The following is a 21760-nucleotide window of genomic DNA, read 5'->3' as shown; positions in this document are numbered from 1 at the left end:
GATTTATAATAACAACCATTCACATCGCAACATGTCTCTGTTGGTCCATCATAAAGACAGACACACCATAGACTCATTTCAAGTACTTGACACAGTATGTATTAAATGTCCATATTGTTCAAATTTAAACCGGCATGAATTATCAACATTCTCTCTGACATAAACGCAGCTTCAAGCGAGTAACTCAACTTATTTTATCCGTCAAAACGAGCTCTAGAATTTTATTTTACCAGTACATAGAAGCACTAAGCAGAGAAATTGCTTTCTCCATGAACTACTGTAGCTAATTAATTATTTTTGAGAGTCTGTCTAGAGTAGAGGAAGCAATTTGCTCCATGATGTCCCTGTCTGTACCTTCTCTTTCAGATTGTGGGAATAATCACACGACACAATTTAACCCAAGAGTTCCTTTTGGTGAAACTCAGACAGCACTACATCACCATTTGAGCTCCAGAGTCCAGTCTTTAAAGCCGACAAGAGCCGCCTGCGTCTTGCTGTCCTTGGGACACAATCCCCCCTGTAACTGGACCTGTACCATGCTTTTCCATGTCTTATCCATTACACACACCCAACCGCACGGCATCCATTCTCTGTATGAGATAATAGGCACACACCCCTTGTAATGAAGCTGGTGACTTTTGTCTGCTGCAGAGCCTTCCATCACCCAAAGATGTCCTCCGTGTCCCAACACATTTCCATGCTTTACCAACCAACCAACCAACGATTCATCATCATTATCACTGTAGCACTTTTGTTTAGATTTCTGACTGTATTTTTTTTATTTTATGTTTACTGTATATTTAGATGTTCTATTCTATATATTTGCACTAAAACCATTTCACTGTTCCGCCAGGGCTTCGATCAAAGTAGGCTCATCAAGAGATCGAGATTAGGGACCATTTCTAATCAAGGAATATGTTTGTGTTAACACAAAAATATGTAAAGCTGAACAACAGACCGTTGTTCTCACAAATATTCAGCCAACAGGGTTATGAGAGTGGAATGGAATCGACAAAAGTTTATTCATTTTATTTTTGTTATTTTGACTAAATATGCTGGGCCAAGGAAGGCTCAGCATATTTTCTAGACAGAAAATGGTGGATGTCTCTTTGTCAGTATTAATCCTTAAGAGTCTATTGGCGTACCCGTGTGTCAATCTATGTAACATAACAAAAATACCCCCATCAAAATCTGTCAGGTTAAGCTAGAGATATCAGTGTTTTTGCATGGGCTGCGTAACAATCCACCACATCCGCCTATGTCAGGCATTCCGCGTCTGCGGTTGAAGGTGGCCGAGCTACAGCTGTGTTTGTCAGACCATGAAACATCCTGAAAATCGGTATTGTCACAAAAATGTCTATAGCGTCCGAATGGTTTGGCCTGCAAACTCTCACAAACACTATTGTGTTCTCCGTTTTGCTCTACGACCCAACCACAAGTGTCACGGGAATCGTCTGAAGGTAACTCATACAAATGAATGGAAGTAGTTTTGTGCCAACAAAAAATGGTGGTAGTTTAAAGGTAGAATCTGCAATATGACATCATCACATGACTCAAGGGATGGTGTAGATTGGGATACGTCAGTAATGGCTGTCTTGTTAAGTTGATGTGTGTAAGTAGGAAGTTGCCCCACTGTGTATGGCGCTGGTACTTATTGCGCGGCCTGCAGACTGCATGCCCTTAATTTGCATCTCGCTGTGATTTTCTTATTTTCCATGCATAAATACATAACAATGATACAATTTCAATTCAATGTGTTTAATGCAGGCTTGAATCACTTCATTGAATAAATCTATTGCTCCCTGGACGGCAGATAGATGGCAGTATAGCACAGCTGTTGGACAGAAAGGCCAAAATAGAATGTTTACCGAAATAGAACGCAGCTGCTCAGCTCCAGTGACCAATACATATCAGTTTGCTACTAGCTAATTTTGCAGACTGGTTGACATGGATCGATTTATTGGACGGACAAGTATTTTTTTGTACTGCATGATGGGACTAGCTCACTTTGTCTTATTTGCCAGAAGGCAGTCAATTGTTTTAAATGAGCAAATTTAGAGCGACATTTCCAGTCACGCCATGCCCACCTTTAAAGTACCACCATTTTTTGTTGGCACAAAACATATCCGTCACAAAGCAACCTCAGAAACAACAAAATAGCTCAACTCAAAGGACAGCTCAAAGCACAACAATAAATGATGGACAGATCTAGCACTGTTGCAGAGAAAACGACAGAGGCAACATATGAGATTGCTTGGATACTCGCGAGAAACAAGAAGGCCTTCACAGACGCGGAGATTGTCAAATAATGTTTTTTGGCCTCACCCAAAATATTGTATGCTGATTTCACAAACAAGGAAGCTATTTTAATACAAATTAAGGGACTGAAACTCTCAGAATTGACCATAACAAGACGCATAGAAGCGAGGACATCGGTAAGCAACTGATTACCGACATATCCGTGGCGCCATGTTTTAGTATTGCTCTTTACGAAAGGACTGATATAAGTGGCATTGCACAATTATGTGTTTGGGTCCGCTTCCCTCAAAACGAGTTATTCAGAGAGGAACTTCAATGTTTACTGCCCCCTCAGGGCAAACACAAGGAGAGGATATTCTGAAAGCCCTTATTACATTTGTTGCTGATAATAATATTGACTGGTCAAATCTGGCATCTGTGTACACTGACGGCGTCCCAAACATGCGAGGGAAGGAGAAGGGACTCATAGGCCTGATAAGAAAGTGAGAGGATATTCCCAAATTTGTTGCATTTCATTGAATCATTCATCAAGCTCTTGTGGCTAAACTCAAAGACTGTGACTTACAGAATGTGATGCAGCAAGTCGTGCTCGTGGTGAACATTATTATTGCGAGGATTCTGAATCACCGGCAATTCTGCGAGTTGCTGGAGGAATACCAGACAATACGGCAATTTGATATTTTGCAATGAGGTGAAATGGTAGTCTCGTGGCAGTTTTAGAATGATTTCTCTCTCTCTTCCCTCAAATCTGTGAATTTGTTGTAAGCAAGGGGAGAGAGGAGCCAGAGCTGGATGTTCCACAGTGGATATTAAAGCTGTCTTTTTTAACTGACATCACCTGCCACCTAAACACGGTGAATCTCCAACTCCAAGGGAAAGCTAAATGCATGTGGTCACAGCATTTCAAAATAAAATCACCACACTGTTCATACCTGACAGACAGTTTGTTCATTTCCCAAAACTCAGAGCAGTCACCACATCCAACCCAGACATACTGCAACATTTTAGCTATGATGCATTTGTGTGTGTGTTGGAAGAGTTGAAGTTGGAGTTTGAGTCAAGATTCAAGGATATCATGGAGTACAAGGAGTTTTTCAACTTCATTGAGAACCTCTTTCATGTGTCATCCAGTGTCATCTCTGACCCCAGTCATCACAGCCCTCTGTACTGACCGTGCTGGAATAGAGAGTGAGATAGTGGAGCTGCAGTGGAGCTGCAATGACACATTTCAAGGTGAACTAAGATCAGGTTTTACCCATTTCTGGAGCCTTGTGTCAGACACAGAGTATCCACTTCTGAAGCAGTGTGTGCAAAAGGTGACATCAGTTTTTGTCAGCGTTTATTCATGTGAAGCAACATTTTCAACAATGAACATTGTGAAATAAAAACGGAGAAACAGACTGACCAATGCACACCTCGATTGCCTCAAAAGGATAGCAACAATAGACTATACATTTAGAATGAATTCAGTCAAGGAGCAGAAGGGCCATTTTTGCTCATCCAACTACTGAGGTAACCCTTAATATGGGTCTTATACATGTGATGTAGCCTATTTGATGTGTGTATGTAAATATTTGTGATGTGCTATACATCAAATCAATTGCATGTGCTCTATTTCTCTGAATTTGCTCTCAATTGATAATTGATCATATTGGAAGAAAAAGTACAACAAATGAAAGATCTGTACGGCCCTCTGAATGATTGTCTCAACCCAAAGTGGCCCCCTTACAAAAAAATGGTGAGTAACACGGGTATGGTGGTATGGTGGTATGGTGATGTCATATGGCAGAGTCTACCTTTAACATGTGACTAAACATGATGATGAGGCGAGTGCAGCTTCTCTATGCCTTCTAAACAGTGTGGATAGATGTAAAGATAATCAATTATGACAAACCATGATGACACATATTTATACACTAAGTATTCTTTGTTGTATTTGTGTGATATTTTTTGCTAAATGTTTTATTTAAGATTTTTTTTTTTTTTTTTTAATTTTTACTTGCTTCATGTATTGTGAATGGATCACATGAAATGGCGTTCATTACATTTGGTCTATAACAAGACGGACCGATGTTAATCTGGGAAAAAAATACATTATTATTCTTTGTGTCATCGCCATAGCGTGGGTTTCAAAATGTAAGGGTAATTTTCCCAAAACCAGGGAATTTTGGGTAAGTTACTGGAATTTTGCAACCCTAGCCATAACACACTTGTTATTTTAAATCAATGCTTTTGTCAGAGGAGGTTGGTGTGAGGAGCTGTAGGAGGATGGGCTCATTGTAATGGCTGGAATATAATTAATGGAACGGAGTCAAACGTGGTTTCCATATGTTTAATGTGTTGGATACCATTCAGATTTTTTTCCATTCCAGTCTTTACAATGAGCCCGTTCTCCTATAGCTCCTCCCACCAGCCTCCTCTGGTTTTGTGTATCATGCTACTTTATATCCACACTAAATGTTGTGTCTCTGCATATGACATGCCATCAGATGAGGTTGTATGACAAATGGTAAATGCGCTACGCTTAGTTAGCGTTGGGACCAGAGGGATCCGTTTCTTTGCCCAAAAAATATTATGGACACACCTGTGTTTAGTACGTCTGCTGTGGAGGTTTAGGCATTGCTCTGAGCTTGTTGAGAAGTTTGTGAAAGCTTGACAAATGTAGGAAAGCAAGCCCATGGCAAACACCATAGGTCCCTTGAAAAGAGCAAGGAGAGACCTCTGTCTTCTGCCTTGACATTACTCTTCAAAATAAAGGTCTCTTTGTTTTGTAAATCATTCAAATGTATCCACCTTATTTTTGTATAATTATCACTGTAGAAAATATGTTTTAGAAGATATAATACAAAAGTGTATTTTCAATGATAGCATATTATATAGAGAGATATATTGTCATAGTGCACAACTTCACCTTTCCAATGCTTGAGTTGTCCAGACTCCCTGTTGCCTGGTACTAAAATGACATGCATGGTCAGGCTGGCTGTGTAAGGTGTTCTGATGTGTCGGATACGGAGGGATTGCACAAGGTCCTGGTCCCAGTTTTCCACATTTGACTGGCTCTGGGAACCTAGCCCACACTTATAAGCTACCAATTACCTATCCGGCAAATCTTCAGTGGAAAAATCCTCCCCGGGTTGTTATTCCATGGACCATCGCACCTGTTCTTATCACTGGGATCACAGTCACTGAAAAGTCCAGGAGTCAGTTGCGGTGCCACTTTACGGTTTACAAGTGATCCTGACACCGTTAAGGAGAAGTCTCCAGGCACATCATTTGTGTTTGATTAGTTCCTGCACGGCTCAGCTGCTCCTCCTGAAATTGTAGCACCTTCTCTCAATGGGTCGTTGCCATCTGTGGTGATCCTTCACTGTAACAGACTACCAGAGTCTAATTCATAAAGAGTAACCCAACTTGACATGAGTGAGACTGGAGTGACAGGGCTTCGCTTTAGCGTAACCAACACTGGCGTCCCATTCATGCTGCCTGTCAGAATACATCCCCACCAGACACTCCACACTGTAGCATTTTTTATTAGTTATGAATGAATCACATCTTTTATTTGAGGGTGAGATGGTTTGCCTAGAAGGCCAGCATCCCGGAGTCACCTCTTCACTGTTGACGTTGAGACTGGTGTTTTGCGGGTACTATTTAATGAAGCTGCCAGTTGAGGACTTGAGGCATCTGTTTCTCAAACCAGACACTCTAATGTACTTGCCCTCTTGCTCAGTTGTGCACTGGGGCCTCCCAGTCCTCTTTCTATTCTGGTTAGAGCCAGTTTATGCTGTTCTGTGAAGGGAGTAGTAGACAGCGTTGTACGAGATCATCAGTTTATTGGCAATTTCTCTCATGGAATAGCCTTCATTTCCCAGAACAAGAATAGACTGACGAGTTTCAGAAGAAAGTGCTTTGTTTCTAGCCATTTTGAGCCTGTAATCGAACCCACAGATGCTGATGCTCCAGATACTCAGTCTAAAGAAAGCCAGTTTTATTGCTTCTTTAATCAGAACAACAGTTTTCAGCTGTGCTAACATAATTGAAAAAGGGTTTTCTAATGATCAATTAGCCTTTTAAAATTATAAACTTGGATTAGCTAACACAACGTGCCATTGGAACACAGGAGTGATGGTTGCTGATAATGGGCCTATGTACGCCTATGTAGATATTCCATAAAAAAATCTGCCATTTCCAACTACAATAGTCATTTACAACATTGACCATGTCTACACTGTATTTCTGATCAATTTGATGTTATTTTAATGAGAAAAAAAAGTGATTTCATTTAAAAAAACAAGGATATTTCTAAGTGACCCCCAACTTTTGAACGGTAGAGTGCTTCCTGTAAGTTATTCTACAGACATATAGTACCAGTCAAAAGTTTGGACACACCTACTCATACAAGGGTTTTTCTTTATTTGTTCTATTTTCTACATTGTAGAACAATAGTGAAGACATCAAAACTATGAAATAACACATATGTAATCATGCAGTAACCAAAAAAGTATTAAACAAATCAAAATATATGTGTGATTCTTCAAAGTAGCCACCCTTTGCCTTGGTGACAGCTTTGCACACTCTTGGCATTCTCTCAACCAGCTTCATGAGTCACCTGTAATGGATTTCAAATAACATGTGTGCCTCGTTTAAAGTTAATTTGTGTAATTTATTTTCTTAATGCGTTTGAACCAAACAGTTGTGTTGTGACAAGGTAGGGGTAGTATACAGAAGATGGCCCTATTTGGTAAAATACCAAGTCCATATTATGTCAAGAACAGCTCAAATAAGCAAAGAGAAACAACAGTCCATCATTACTTTAAGACATAAAGGTCAGTCAATATGGAACATTTCAAGAACCTTGAAAGTTTCTTCAAGTGCAGTCGCAAAAACCATCAAGCGCTATGATGAAACTGGCTCTCATGAGGACCGCCACAGGAAAGGAAGACCCAGAGTTACCTCTGCTGCAGAGGATAAGTTCATTAGAGTTAACTGCACCTCAGATTGCAGCCCAAATAAATGCTTCACAGAGTTCAAGTGACAAACACATCTCAACATCAACTGTTCAGAGGAGACTGCGTGAATCAGCCCTTCATGGTTGAATTGCTTTGCTGGTGACACTGTGAGTGATTTATTTAGAACTCAAGGCACACTTAACCAGCATGGCTACCACAGAATTCGACAGCGAAATGCCATCCCATCTGTTTTGGGCTTAGTGGGACTATCATTTGTTTTTCAACAGGACAATGACCCAAAACACACATCCAGGCTGTGTAGGGTCTATTTGACCAAGAAGGAGAGTGATGGAGTGCTGCATCAGATGACCTGGCCTCCAAAATCACCCGACCCCAAACCAATTGAGATTGCCAAGAGTGTGCAAAGCTGTCATCAAGGCAAAATGTAAAATATCTTTAACACTTTTTTGGTTACTACATGATTCCATATGTGTAACTGCATAGTTGTGCTGTCTTCACTTTTGTTCTACAGTGTAGAAAATATTTTAAAATATTTTAAAAAGCCCTTGAATGAGTAGGTGTGTCCAAACCTTTGACTGGTACTGTATGTAGCTGGATAGTTGAAACTAAAATCTTGAGTCCACAAATGTTTTCTGTTCTACTTACTCTAACAATAGCATGTGTCATAATAGTATCACAAGTCATCACAAGAGTGGTTCACGACTTAAAAGAGTTGCCATGACTTCAAATGTTAAGTTGTCTCAACATGTATCTTATAATGCAACTAAGTTGACATAAGAAGGTAACTCATCCGTTGAAGTTAAAACGAGTACACATGTTTTTCTGTGTACTGTATACATCAACTAACTGTACTACAGTAGCTACGTCTTTCAGGACGGCAGCCTAGGCCGCTCGAGTTCCCGATGCGGTCCATCCTGGCTCCGAAGCACCCTGTGAAAGCTTTACTCCTGGTGGCCATGACCAGGTCCTGCAGCCTGCTCCTCTGACTCTGCACCCCGCTGTAGCTCCCTTCTGCAGCTGGCTCCCATACGTCTGAGAGCAGAAGCCTCTGTGGGGCCTCTGGGGCCACGTCTCACCCTGGGCTAGCCTGACTGTGTTCGTGCTCTGGGTTGGCGCCCTCGTAGTCCACCGCAGCCAAGGTCTCCTCGAATCGCTCCAGGAGATTCTGTACAACAGGGAATTGGCATGGACGTCCCAATATTTCATGACTTGATTAAGTTGCAGTATCCTGGGCACTGTTTTGGACATCTACCACAGACAAACAAGTTCCTGAAGCCATTGACATGGAGGCGATTCAAAATGTATTTACCTTTAAATACAAGAAACCTTCATTTCAAAAGAACTTTTTTTTTACTTACTCAAAATATGGTTTTGAAGAGCGCATATTAGGTCAGACATTTTGTCTTTGACTAGCTGTTGTTAGATCACAAAAGTTTCCAGGCCATTTGTCAAACAACCATCCATCAATCTAATTCAACACAACTTTATTATCAATTATATCAGGGACAAAGAATCAGTGTGCCCTACCTACATCAACTGACTGGACTGGTAGCTACCTATCTCCAATTGGGCCAAATTGCTAGCAGGGTAGGGTCAGCCCAACACATGGACTGCCACATGGAGTCCCCATGAGGTGGCCTTCCTCGCCATGCCTGATGCAGTTTAGGTTCTGGTTTGTTAGTGCTAAGGCGGGTTGTTAGCCAAGCACGCTCTTATATAGGCACTTAGACATAAACACACACACACACCCACAGAGGAGACGATCTGGTGTCAGTGGCTCATCATTTTGTGCATTGTCTGAAGTGCATTCTGACACCTCTGTCTGATAAGGCTGCTGGTAAAATGTAATTTTAAGTGGTGGCAGGCTGGTGACTGATGTGTGTGTGTGAGAGGATACTCATGGTAGGGCCCGGTCACACAAACAGCAGTCTTTTTGGCCTGCGCTCAGACATGGCCATGCGTTGCCGGGAATCCATCCGCTACACAAATACTTGGCATTTGCTCTCGCCACAAACCCTAAATATCCATAGTGGGTTAAAAGCATGCTCTGCTAGTCTATATATAGTGGGGGTTTATTCATGAAACATTTCTCCAGGTTAGAATATGTGTTAGGGAATGTTGATTGCATCATACTGGCTTACTTGGCAAACATAACATATATAAAGACATTACAAGACATGACAAGGCAAAAATACGCAATTAATAAGTGTTAGGTATGGTCCTAGGAAGCCTGTAGGTACATTCAATAACCTTTAGCTCTGTCTAAATGGTGTGTAATCCACACCTTTATCTGAACAAACACTTACATTGGCCTAGTTTAGAATGGTTAAAGCATCCTTAAAAGAAGCAGAATATCTTCCTTTGAGTGTGTGGACCCACTTTATAGTGTTTTCTCTTGGAGGAGTTTCCTAATTGTCTTGCATGGCCCAAGAGAGAGAGAGACCTATGAGAGGCAATGTATGACTTAATTAATCTTGAGTGGTGGTATTTACGAGTCGTCAATAATAAATAGTCGACTTGTGTTGTGGCAATAGTTACCAGGCCCTCCTATCAGTATTGTGGTAAAGCATGTGAATTGTCTGCTAAGGGGACTGTGGTTGGGCATTCACTGATATATGGATGAGAATCTTGGGTGCTTAAATATCAGACTACATATCTCATGTCCTATCCATGTCTGGCCAGAGTCATGGGTTTGTCAACGTTGTGAAATCATGGAACTATTGAACCAAAGTATAAAGTTACACGTCAAAAATACGTCTGGATGAGTCAGAGGGGTAGCCGAAGACTATTTCCCGAGCGTTCTCTCTCCATGGTGCTGAAATAACAATAGCAGTGCCGAAGACGGTGTTGAAGCAAACCTCGAATTTGAGGTTTATTCCTTGTGATTTTACTTACAACCAAGTTGTCACTTCTGCCCCCCCCCCGCGCTTGGTGGCGCTAGGCTGCCCTGCATCACGCACTCCCATCATCCATTACACACACCTGCCTTCCCTCGTCACGCGCATCAGCGATATTGGACTCCCCTGGACTCACTCATCACCTGTTATTTCCTCCCCTATATTTGTCAGTTCCCTGCTCTGTTCCCCGCTGCTGTATTGATAGTTTTTTGTTTGTGTTACTCGTTTGCTGACGCTGTTCCCGTCTCGCTCCATGTCCATTCTATATTAAATGTTTTATTCCCTGTACTTGCTTCGTCTCCCCAGCGTCAACTCATGTGACACAAGTCGTTTTTATTTGCGTCTCCCGTAACGTATTGTTCCGTGTGTTTTTATTGTTTTGTGAGGGTCACCCTGCTAGGTCTCTTGTGAGTTAGTGGGCTATGGTCAGGTCATCCCAATTTGATAATCACCTGACTCAGTTTGGCTTATGATAGGCCTATGAATAGGATCCCAAGGGGTTTAGGCAAACTTCACATCTTCACATCTTTTCTCATTGATTATTCAGCCTGAACCTATGACTTAGGCAGTCTGTTGTTTTGAATAATTCATTTTTCCTAATGGATGGTATAGAAAGTAATTTGACAAAACATTTCATGAGCAATTGTAAACATTTATTGTACACCAATGACACCATATAAAGAAACCTCTTGCATTGGTTCAAATAAATATATTGGCAATAAACAAAAATGTAATAAATTGAAAATAAATAGGTAGCCTACAGACTATAAATAAGAATACCCCTTGGTAAGTATTGACTTTGCTGTTCCAGGTAATGTGTAAGACTTCATCTTCTTTTTGGATCTGAAAATAGAGAAACAAGAAATTAGCCAACGCAATTTTGTCTCTCAACATAACTCTCACAATGGATATTAGTCAACTTAACCACGCAGTTTTGGAGTCGACTACTTGGACCCTATTTGATTAAGAGATTTCGTCTGATGCACAGTAGTCTATGATATTAACCTTAACTATACCCACTGTATTTGCCAACCGTGTTGCATCCAAGAGAGCTCATTGAGCCGATTCGGTCTAGCCTTCGCCCGAAGCAGCCCGAGTATCTCTTCGATGTTGAGTCGTTTCGGACAGTTTTCAGGTCCCGAGCCGAGAGGAACTCTCTTATTGCGGATTTGTCGAGTCGGTTTTGTTGTTGCTCACGCTCATCCTCTGCAACCATTGCGATGGCTTCGTGAGTCATGTTGTCCAACTTTTCTGTGGCGACCCGCTCGACCTCGCTCCGCTCAGGAATGGACTCTCCAAGTCGATGGAGAAGTACCTAAAATGCCAAAAGCAAGTTTCAACAAACGTTTTCAATGGTGTCTATCCTTGGGCTTTAACGTATAGGAAATATGAACTACATGATCTATCCACAACAATATCTCTCAAAGGCGTAAGAATGAGCCTATAGGCCTATAGCCTTAAAGGGACTCACCTTTAAGACATCCATGTCGTCATTGGTCAGTAACCCGTTGTAGACAGGATATGCGCTGAGCAGCGGCAGATTTAAGAACAGGATAAGGCCAAAAAGAGGAATGTTGAAGAGCTGCATTATTCTCTTTCTTCTTCAGTGAAGGTGAAGTGGTGTGTGAAGCTTATTGATTTTCTTCGCAGTTGTCGTTGTTTCTACACACCTACCGCATGGTCTTTTATATCTAGTCTGACACGCACAGTTATGCGAGGAATTGGAGTTGCATGCCGACACCTGATTGTGATAACAGTAGCTGTCGGAAGCAGCTCCTTTTAAAGCTTGTCTTCCTAGATAATGGGGCATACCCATGACATAGGCCTAGTCAGTTCAATCCTTTCTTTAGAAACACACGTTCATACATTTTCTTGTAGGAGATTGTTGACTTGGAGTAGGCCTACAGGAAGTCATAGGCTTAACACGGGCTTTGCCAACAGTGTGCCGCTGTCTCGCATTGAGGCTTGTTTATTGTTACTAAATGTGGTGATATTCACAATTAAGTCATTGTGAAGTTCTTAGTAAACCTCAATGATTCAATGATTCAATATGTCATAAGCCTATATGGGTTTTAGGTAAACTATATGCATAAAAGTGAGTTTAATGAGATATACCCAGGGGTGGACTGGGACAAAAATGCAGCCCTGGCATTTCAGCCACATCTGCCCGTATCACTGCATGCGCCCACACAGGCAGTAACGCTACTGACACATAACATAGGCAACTATAGTACACCTTTTCTCAACTTCTACTGTACCAGTGACCGGTGAAACATAGTCATCCTTTTTTAACCAGCTCATATTTTAAAACAAATGCAACATGTAAAAGCACCACTACAACTCACCACTATAACTCACCACTATAACTCACCACTATAACTCACCACTACAACTCACCACTATAACTCACCACTACAACTCACCACTACAACTCACCACTATAACTCACCACTACAACTCATCACTACAACTCACCACTACAACTCACCACTATAACTCACCACTACAACTCACCACTATAACTCACCACTACAACTCACCACTACAACTCACCACTACAACTCACCACTACAACTCACCACTATAACTCACCACTACAACTCACCACTACAACTCACCACTACAACTCACCACTACAACTCACCACTATAACTGTGTCGCTGTTGCCTCCCTGTCTGTCTCTGCATCTTCTCTGCTATGCTCTGTCTCTGTCTGTCTCTCACTCTGTCTCTGTCTCTATCTTTGCTTCTTCTTGTGCTCCTCTGTCTGTCTGTCTGTCTGTCTGTCTGTCTGTCTGTCTGTCTGTCTGTCTGTCTGTCTGTCTGTCTGTCTGTCTGTCTGTCTGTCTGTCTGTCTGTCTGCCTGTCTGTCTGTCTGTCTGTCTGTCTGTCTGTCTGTCTGTCTGTCTGTCTGTGACTCCTAAGTGGTAATTGCTATTACATACACTATAGAGCCAACATATTAAGGAACTGGCAGTGCATCTGTGTCTCTTTGTTTTCTTCCTACCTCCACTGCACTCACCTTTGAGTTGTCTCTGCTAAACCTAGCATCCTTTCCCACAGCACTGGCACCAGAAGACCAGGGGACCACACTGCCTGTGCTGGGCAAGCAACATCCTAGTTGTGAATGAATAAACACATTTCTTAGATACAAAATAAAGATTACTGAATAAATGCCAACTAGATGACCATTGGTTCATAATACCTTATGAAAGTATATAAGTGCCTGGCTGTCATACACGTTCTCCCCTAATTACTGTTACATATATACTATAGAGCCAAAATATCAATAAACGGACAGTACATGTGTCAGTGTGTGTCTCTCTCTATCTGTCTGTGCAGTAACACTTTATTTTAAGGGTCCATAACAAACAAAATATAAGACATTTACAAACCGTTTGCTCACCATTTATTAATCATTATTCCCACATTTGTAAATGTTTGTAAGCTAGTTATTCACACATGTAAATACACTTCCTTAAACATCCTGTGTTGTGTGCTTGATATTTTACCAGGTACAGCAGGAATGTCTACCAATGGCATACCATATGTTTGTGAGAAAGTACACTGGTCAGTCAAAACATTTAGCAAGTACTTATAAAGTATAAATACCACTCACCTTAGATTAGGCACTGCAAAAATACTTCAGTATACATACAGTACATTAGACAAAGAAGAAAATCACTGAATCAATCAGTTATAGATGACCATTGGCTTATATAATATCTTATAACAGCCTGACTACATATTTCAATTAGTGCATGTCAAGTGTTAACCCCTGTACACTTAGTTAATGTGTGCTGGGATGAAGCGGACACAGAATCTCTTGTCAGAAACACACTTTATTGAATTACCCTTATAAATTGTTTAGTGCATTCATGTTTCCCCATATATCTAGTAATTCATTTCTCCTAATGTCACGCCCTAACCATAGAGAGCTTTTTATTCTCTATGTTGGTTAGGTCAGGGTGTGACTAGGGTGGGTCATCTAGGTGATTATATTTCTATGTTGGCCTGGTAGGGTTTCCAATCAGAGGCAGCTGTTTATCATTGTCTCTGATTGGGGATCATATTTAAGCAGCCATTTCCCCTTTGTGCTTTGTGGGATCTTGTCTAGGTATAGTTGCCTGTGAGCACTACTTTGAGCTTCAAGTTTAGTTTTTTTGATTTATTGTTTTTTCTTTGAGTTTCTTTTCCTAATAAAGAGGATGGAAAGATACCACGCTGCATCTTGGTCCACTCCTTTCAAACGAGCGTGACAGAAGATCCCACCAACAACGGACCAAGCAGTGTGCCCTGGAGGAAAGTCAGGAGTGGAGGACATCCTGGACGTAGGACGAGATTACCACGCTGCATCTTGGTCCACTCCTTATAATGATCGTGACACCTAAATGTATACGTTGCGGGTCAAAAGTTTTAGAAAACTGTCACGACTTCCGCCAAAGTCGGCTCCTCTCCTTGTTTGGGCGGCGTTCGGCGATCAACGTCACCGGCTTTCTAGCCATCGCCGCTCCATTTCTCATATATCCATTTGTTTTGTCTTGTTTCATACACACCTGGTTTTCATTCCATAGTCACACTACATGTATTTAGTCCTCTGTTCCCCTCCATGTCTTTGTGTGTAATTGTTTATTGTTAATGGTGTATGTTCATGTGCTATACTTTTGTTTATTGTTCATTGTTTTTTGAGCACTTAGATGTCATTTTGAGCCTATTTTTTTGACCAGAATAAAAGTGTGCCTGTTTACTCTACTCTGATCTCATGCACCTGACTTCGCCTCCCTTACACAACCTTAACATAATTACACACTCTACTATGGAGTCAGCAGGAGCAGGTATCCCGGTTAGAGGAGACGAGGAGTGTGTCCAGGAACATTCCGCTATGTTACATCATCTTGGTGCCATGATGGATCGTGTTGTCCAGACTATGGACCGCTGGGAGAGACAGGAAGTCTCCCCAGTGCCTCGACCAGCGCAACCGGGGTTACCTCTACCCGTCCTGTCCAGAGCCAGTCCCAGTGGGATGCGTCTCTCCCTTCCCAGGGAGCATGATGGGACGGCAGCACAGTGCCAGGGATTCCAGTTACAACTGGACCTCTACCTGGCCACTGTGCACCCAGCTCCCTCAGGAAGGGAGAGAGTGTCTGCCCTCGTCTCATGCCTCTCAAGAAGAGCTATGGAGTGGACAAACGCCGTGTGAGGAGTTCACCCGTCGCTTCCGCGCCGTCTTCGACCATCCGCAAGAAGGTAGAGTGGCTGGGGAACGGCTCTTCCATTTGAGGCAGGGGACGAGGATCGCCCAGGAATTTGCTCTGGAATTCCGGACCTTGGCCGCTGGAGCAGGCTGGAACGACAGGGCCCTCATCAACCACTATCGGTGCAGCCTGCGCAAGGACATCCAAGGTGAGCTGGCCTGCAGGGATGCCACCATCTCCTTTGACCAACTGGTGGATTTGTCCATCCAGGGGGCTCTGTCGGTGCCATCTTCCAGCACCCCCGCTCCAGTGCCCATGGAGTTGGGAGGGGCTGCGCGTAGGGAGACTGGAGGAGGAGCCATCACGTGCACCATCTGTGGCCGCAGAGGGCACACTGCCGGTCGGTGCCGTGTCGGTTCCTCTGGGAGTCGAGGCAACAGGCAGGGCACTCTGGTGTCACCCCAGGTGAGTCTGAACCACACTCATCCAGAGTCCTCTGTTGACCACGTGTTTGTATCTGTTTGTTTCCCTGATTCCCCCCCCCCCCCCCCCCCGCATTCCCAGCATAAGGCACTTGTCAATTCAGGCGCAGCATTGAATTTTATCGACAGAGCGTTATCCCTTAGTTTAGGGATCCCTATTATTCCTGTAGTTAGACCTTTCTTAGTTCACACTCTGGATAGTCGACCATTAGAGTCCGGGCTAATCAGGGAAGCGACCATCTCCCTTGCCATGGAGACGCAGGGGGGTCACGAGGAGAAAATCAGTCTTTTCCTCATTGACTGTCCTGCGTTTCCCGTGGTACTAGGCCTTCCCTGGTTGGCTCAGCATAACCCCAATATTTCCTGGCAACAGAGGGCTCTCACGGGGTCGTCGCGAGAGTGCTCGGGGAGGTGTGCAGGAGTTTCCATTGGTGCTACTACGGTGGAAAGTCTGGACCAGGTCTCCACCGTGCGCATCCCCCCAGATTATGCCAATTTGGCTCTCGCCTTCTGTAAAAAGAAAAGACTCAATTACCACCTCATCGACTGGGGGATTGTGCGATAAATCTCCTGGCAGAAGCTGCGCTTCCCAGGAGTCACGTGTATCCCCTGTTGCAAGCGGAAACGGTGGCTATGGAGACATATGTTTCCGAATCCCTGCGTCGGGGGTACATTTGGTCCTCCACTTCACCCGCCTCCTCAAGTTTATTTTTTGTGAAGAAGAAGGAGGGAGGTCTGCACCCGTGCATTGACTACCGAGGCCTAAATCAGATCACGGTGAGGTACAGTTACCCGCTACCTCTTATTGCCACGGTGATTGAGTCAATGCATGGGGCGCGCTTCTTCTCGAAACTGGATCTCAGGAGTGCGTATAACCTGGTGTGTATCCAGGAGGGAGACAAGTGGAAGACAGTGTTTAGTACCACCTCAGAGCATTATGATTACTTAGTAATGCCTTATGGGTTGATGAATGCTCCATCAGTTTTCCAATTCTTTGTAGACGGGATTTTCAGGGACCTGCACGGGCAGGGTGTAGTGGTGTAAATAAATGCTTCACAGGGTTCAAGTAACAGACACATCTCAACATCAACTGTTCAGAGGAGACTGCATGAATCAGGCCTTCATGGTCGAATTGCTGCAAAGAAACCACTACTAAAGGACACCAATAAGAAGAAGAGACTTATTTGGGCCAAGAAACACAAGCAATGGACATTAGACTGGTGGAAATTTGTCCTTTGGTCTGGAGTCCAAATTTGAGATTTTTGGTTCCAACCGCTGTGTCTTTGTGATAGGCGGTGTGGGTGAACGGATGATCTTTGCATGTATATTTCCCACTATGAAGCATGGAGGAGGTGTGATGGTGTGGGGGTGCTTTGCTGGTGTCACTGTCTGTGATTTATTTATAATTCAAGGCACACTTAACCAGCATGGCTACCACAGCATTCTGCAGCGATACGCCATCCCATCTGGTTTGGGCTTAGTGGGGCTATCATTTGTTTTTCAACAGGACAATGACCCAACACACCTCCAGGCTGCGTAGGGTCTATTTGATCAAGAAGGAGATTGATGGAGTGCTGCATCAGATGACCTGGCCTCCACAATCCCCTGACCTTAACCAAATTGAGATGGTTTTGGATTATTCTGACCGCAGAATGAAGAAATACCAGCCAACAAGTGCTCAGCATATGTGGGAACTCCTTCAAGACTGTTGGAAAAGCATTCCAGGTGAAGCTGGTTGAGAGAATGCCAAGAGTGTGCCAAACGGTCATCAAGGCAAACGGTGGCTATTTGAAGAATCTCAAATATAAAATATGTTTTGATTTGTTTAACACTTATTTTGGTTGCTACATGATTCCATATGTGTTATTTCATAGTGTTGATGTCTTCACTATTATTCTACAATGTAGAAAATAGTACAAATAAAGAAAAACCCTTGAATGAGTAGGTGTTCTAAAGCTTTTGACCAGTAGTGTATACTGTTGTTCTTTTCCTTTTTTGCCAGTGTCATGAGTATTTACTGTGAGCAAGGTTAATTATGTGTCTAGGAAATATTGGTCAAGTTGCATTGTAGCACATTTCAGTTTCATATTGAAATGCAGTAATTTATCCTTTTGCAATCCTCCAAGTGGATGCGATGTTCAGGTGCACATGAACACTTGCTACACTGACGAGAATTTCCTTATTGTAATGCATCCTGTGTTTGAAGTTCAAAAGTCTGTGAGCTCCATATCTTGTCTGTCATGTATGTGCTTAATGGGAGCACGGGTGGGTGCTCGGCTCCATAAGTTATATGTTTTGCTGCTGCTTGTTGACCTGCAGGACTATCATTATTAAATATGTATTCATTAATTGAAATTATTCCTGTTTTGATGATAAGCCGGGAATGTTTAAGATGCTTATTAGGACAAAATGTGTAAATGTGGGTATGATGAAAATGCCTCTTACATGATTTAATGCCATATTTGGGTAAAGAGCTCCATGGTTAATGGTATAGGCCATGGGTGTAAAGCTATACCTGTTTCACCTGAGGGTTTCAGTTATGTTCAAGCTCTGGTATGTTGAGCTGTGTGGGGAGGCTGTCCCTAGCCTCTATAATCCAATCTGTTATAGTTGGTTTGGCAGGATAGGCGTGATTGAGGCTTAGGTTTTTGATTTGTATTCAAACCTGTATTTTGAATGTTTATTTTGTAAATACCTTTTGTGGATGATTGAAATATTAATTGGATTTCTCCATTCACCTGGAACCACCTTTCACTGATAATAAACTGGACACTGTTTTGCACCTGATCCTGCTGCCTCCTGCTAATTACTGCGCTTAAGGCTGCTCCAACATCTGGTCCCTTTCGCATGTGCATTTTAGTACATTTGAATCATTTAGACATAATTTAGCTAATGTGTGTGTCTAAGGTGTGGTGTGTCCTGGGCCCTGGGCAGATGCTCTCTCTACAGACCTACCACATAGATTTTTAAGTTGGACTTCTGTTGCGTAATTAAATGGTGTCATATCGATGTAGAATAATAAGACTACTGCGTCTGTCACATTCTTGTATCTGAACTTGCAAAAAATGTTTTAGTGTCAGTAACTTTACTTTCCAATTCTCTGGTCCAACAGCAATAGTTGGGCTTATAATGAGAACAAATCCATTAACTGTGTCATACTACTTGACTACAAGAATGCGAAATATTGTTGATAGATCGTTTTATCATAATAATCCTCAGATTATTTGGACCTCGTGTGCTTTCATTGCAGCGCATAAACTATTCCTTGTATTGCAGTAAGTAGTTCATTAGAAGGTATGACTTGAATTGATCTCATTATCTTTCTCTCTGTGTGACAACTAATGTGACCAACTATGGAAGGCTGTAATGTATTTAATTCATAAGAAATATATAATTGGATAATTGATATGATAATTAAGAAAGGTTCCATATCTAATAATTTATTACAAATAATGCCCTCTCACAACATGATCAAACATATACATCGATTTGATACACACAAGTGAACAATACTGTACAGGTGTTCAACACATAACAAAGGCGTTGTATTAGGCACTTCTGGAGAGTGCGATTAGGAATCAAATTTTCCTTTTCGTGGCAGAAATACAATATGCATGTCCAATTGTCACTGACAGTCTAGAAACCAACCAACACAGAAATTAAAATATTTAATTTAGCATTTAGTTTTAATATCGAAATTATTTAGTATAAATTCGTTTATGAAATACATATTTCTCAGTTTAGGACTATTGTTTGAAGGGGGAAAAATGCATTCCCCAGAATGCCAGGGAGAGTTCCACAGAGGTCAGACAATACGCAGTTTTTTTGACGTCCATGAATGGGTAGGCCTACTTTGTTCTTCAGTTCCCAAATATTCTCTTCTTGTTACCTGCAAATACAAATTCAAATCATATAATAATCAACTGATTAATTTCATTTTTTTGTGGTTATATTGTTGTCGAACATCACTATGCAGAAGTTCAAATCATAGCCCTAAATTATACCAATGAATAATTAATATACAGCACTTTCTTGATTATAATAATGTAATGGAGTTAATATCGATGTGTGTGTGATCTTGCAACAACCTTTATGTTATGTCTTACAATAGACAGAGCTATGCGTAAAATCAATTCGTGCGTAAAGCCAATACATTTTACGCATACCTTTTAGCCCCAAAGTATGGACTTTTTGCACACACATTGACATGATACTACATTCTTGTGCTTATTTGTACGTTTTTTAAAGGCATTCCACTCAAATAATTGCCTTCGAATATACCAGTCTTGGCGTTATTGCACCCCAGTCCGCTCCACGAGCCGATTCTCTCAATCCGGTTACCGAAACAGCTGTTGAACGATTTGGCCGTCCTCAAACCGATTAGATCTTTCAGGCGTGACACCACAGGGCTTTCGGGGGCAATTATTTTGGCTGCGTTGATTACCATTCTCTCCTTCTGCCCCCGGATCGCCGCGGGCGAGTTCTCAATGTCCTCCACATGGGCTGCGACCACGTCCTCAGACTCTGACGGATAAACGTCATTTTCCTCGTTAACCGTCAACTTGTCCTCGAGCCGCTGGATCAGGTCCTATAAGTGAACAAATGGCGCGTATTAGTGTCACATAGCCATAACGTATTACTCTGAAAGGTGATTTTAATATAGAATATAGGCCTGTGCGCATATAATGTATGCTGATGTCACCAGTTACACTTTGTCTGCCGAAATGACACAATTCTAAGAACTTAAATGAACTTGATTGCCTTTTTTTTATGTTTTTGTACTGCTTTGTACTGTATGTCCTACCTTCATATTTTCCAACTCTTGAACATTCCTACTGGCATATAGATTTCCCCAGCTCACACTGTGCGTCATTATTAATACGATATATCCAATGAAAATATGAAATTTTGCCATTCCGATAACAATCCACTGTGGTCTTTTTGAGGTGTTCCAGATATCCCGTTCAGTGTTTTAATGACGGGATGACTAGGGGCCCGTTTTATGTAGACCCCTTGCTTATGTAGACCCCTTCAGATAGTAGCTTACTTATCAAGGACTGCATGTTATGACATAATTCAGCTTGACATTCCGTCGCCTTGGCAGTGATAAGGGAGCAGGATTGTGTGCGACGCCCGGACCGACTGCCTTTTAAGATAATATTTTGTTTGGACCATTATTTGGACTGGATAGGCTTATTTTCTGTAGAGTCGATGGTAGGCTGTTGAGGTGTCATGTTTATAGTTTGTCTTTGGGGGTGAGAGGAGGAAGAGGATGAGGATGGGGATGGGAGATGAAGAATAGGTCAGGTGGAGGATGGAGAGGTGAGAAGGAAGTTGCTATAGGCTACTGACCGCTGTTGGCAGCTATGATGATGATATTGGCAAGTCAGAAACAGATGCTTCACTTGCTTGAGTGAGGAGAGCGTAAATCTTGGTATGCCAGACCATGATTGTAAAAAAAAACGGAGACAATGAAACTCACAACAAAGTAATTTATTATGCAAAATATTTATTTCAACGCATTAGGCTACAATCTATCGCAAGTCTGCACGTTCTTTTTCTTACAAGAAAATAAATAGATAAATACATACAACAATAGTATATTATAGCAAGGGACAAAAATGAAAATTCATCAGTATACAGTTCTAAAATAATAACCATTTAAATATTCCAAATGCGAACCACAAATTTAAATACATCTCATCACAAACGCCATTGTAAACTCTCAGTCGAGACTTTCTGAGGTGAAGAGGTTCATCCTTGTTGAAGAGTTCAAGTAAGGGTCGTTTCTTGTGCTCTGATCAACAGCCCAAACCCTGCAGAAACAACACAAAACATAGAGCTGGTCTTGAGAAAAAATACTGCATTTATTTGATAGTTCAAATAAAGTCATTATAATATAAATTCAACTCCAACATACTGTAGCGACAGCTTGAATGGATAATCCCATTCGGTTAGATT

General features: G+C 42.0%; 2 protein-coding genes and 1 pseudogene across 2 annotated transcripts; 1 reads left to right on the top strand and 2 right to left on the bottom strand.

The window, feature by feature from the left end:
- Positions 1–5037, top strand: part of LOC110531190 — a 34417-nt pseudogene extending 29380 nt beyond the window's left edge.
- A 5722-nt stretch (positions 5038–10759) lies between these two features.
- LOC110533018 (brain natriuretic peptide) lies at positions 10760–11803 on the bottom strand. The gene is made up of 3 exons (XM_021617148.2): positions 11595–11803; positions 11144–11438; positions 10760–10966 (listed from the first exon to the last, which is right to left on the bottom strand). The coding sequence occupies exons 1-3, from the start codon at positions 11709–11711 to the stop codon at positions 10950–10952; spliced, it is 429 nt and encodes a 142-aa protein (XP_021472823.1). The 5' UTR covers positions 11712–11803; the 3' UTR covers positions 10760–10949.
- Positions 11804–19230: 7427 nt separating this feature from the next.
- LOC110533017 (ventricular natriuretic peptide) lies at positions 19231–20841 on the bottom strand. Its single transcript, XM_021617147.2, has 3 exons — positions 20604–20841; positions 20081–20387; positions 19231–19688 (listed from the first exon to the last, which is right to left on the bottom strand). Exons 1-3 carry the CDS (start codon positions 20712–20714, stop codon positions 19660–19662), a joined length of 447 nt encoding a protein of 148 aa, XP_021472822.2. The 5' UTR covers positions 20715–20841; the 3' UTR covers positions 19231–19659.
- Between the last annotated feature and the right edge of the window lie 919 nt (positions 20842–21760).

This window comes from Oncorhynchus mykiss, chromosome 9 (genome assembly GCF_013265735.2).
Source record: "Oncorhynchus mykiss isolate Arlee chromosome 9, USDA_OmykA_1.1, whole genome shotgun sequence".
Lineage (NCBI taxonomy): Eukaryota > Metazoa > Chordata > Actinopteri > Salmoniformes > Salmonidae > Oncorhynchus > Oncorhynchus mykiss.
This window is presented reverse-complemented; position numbering and strand designations above follow the sequence as displayed.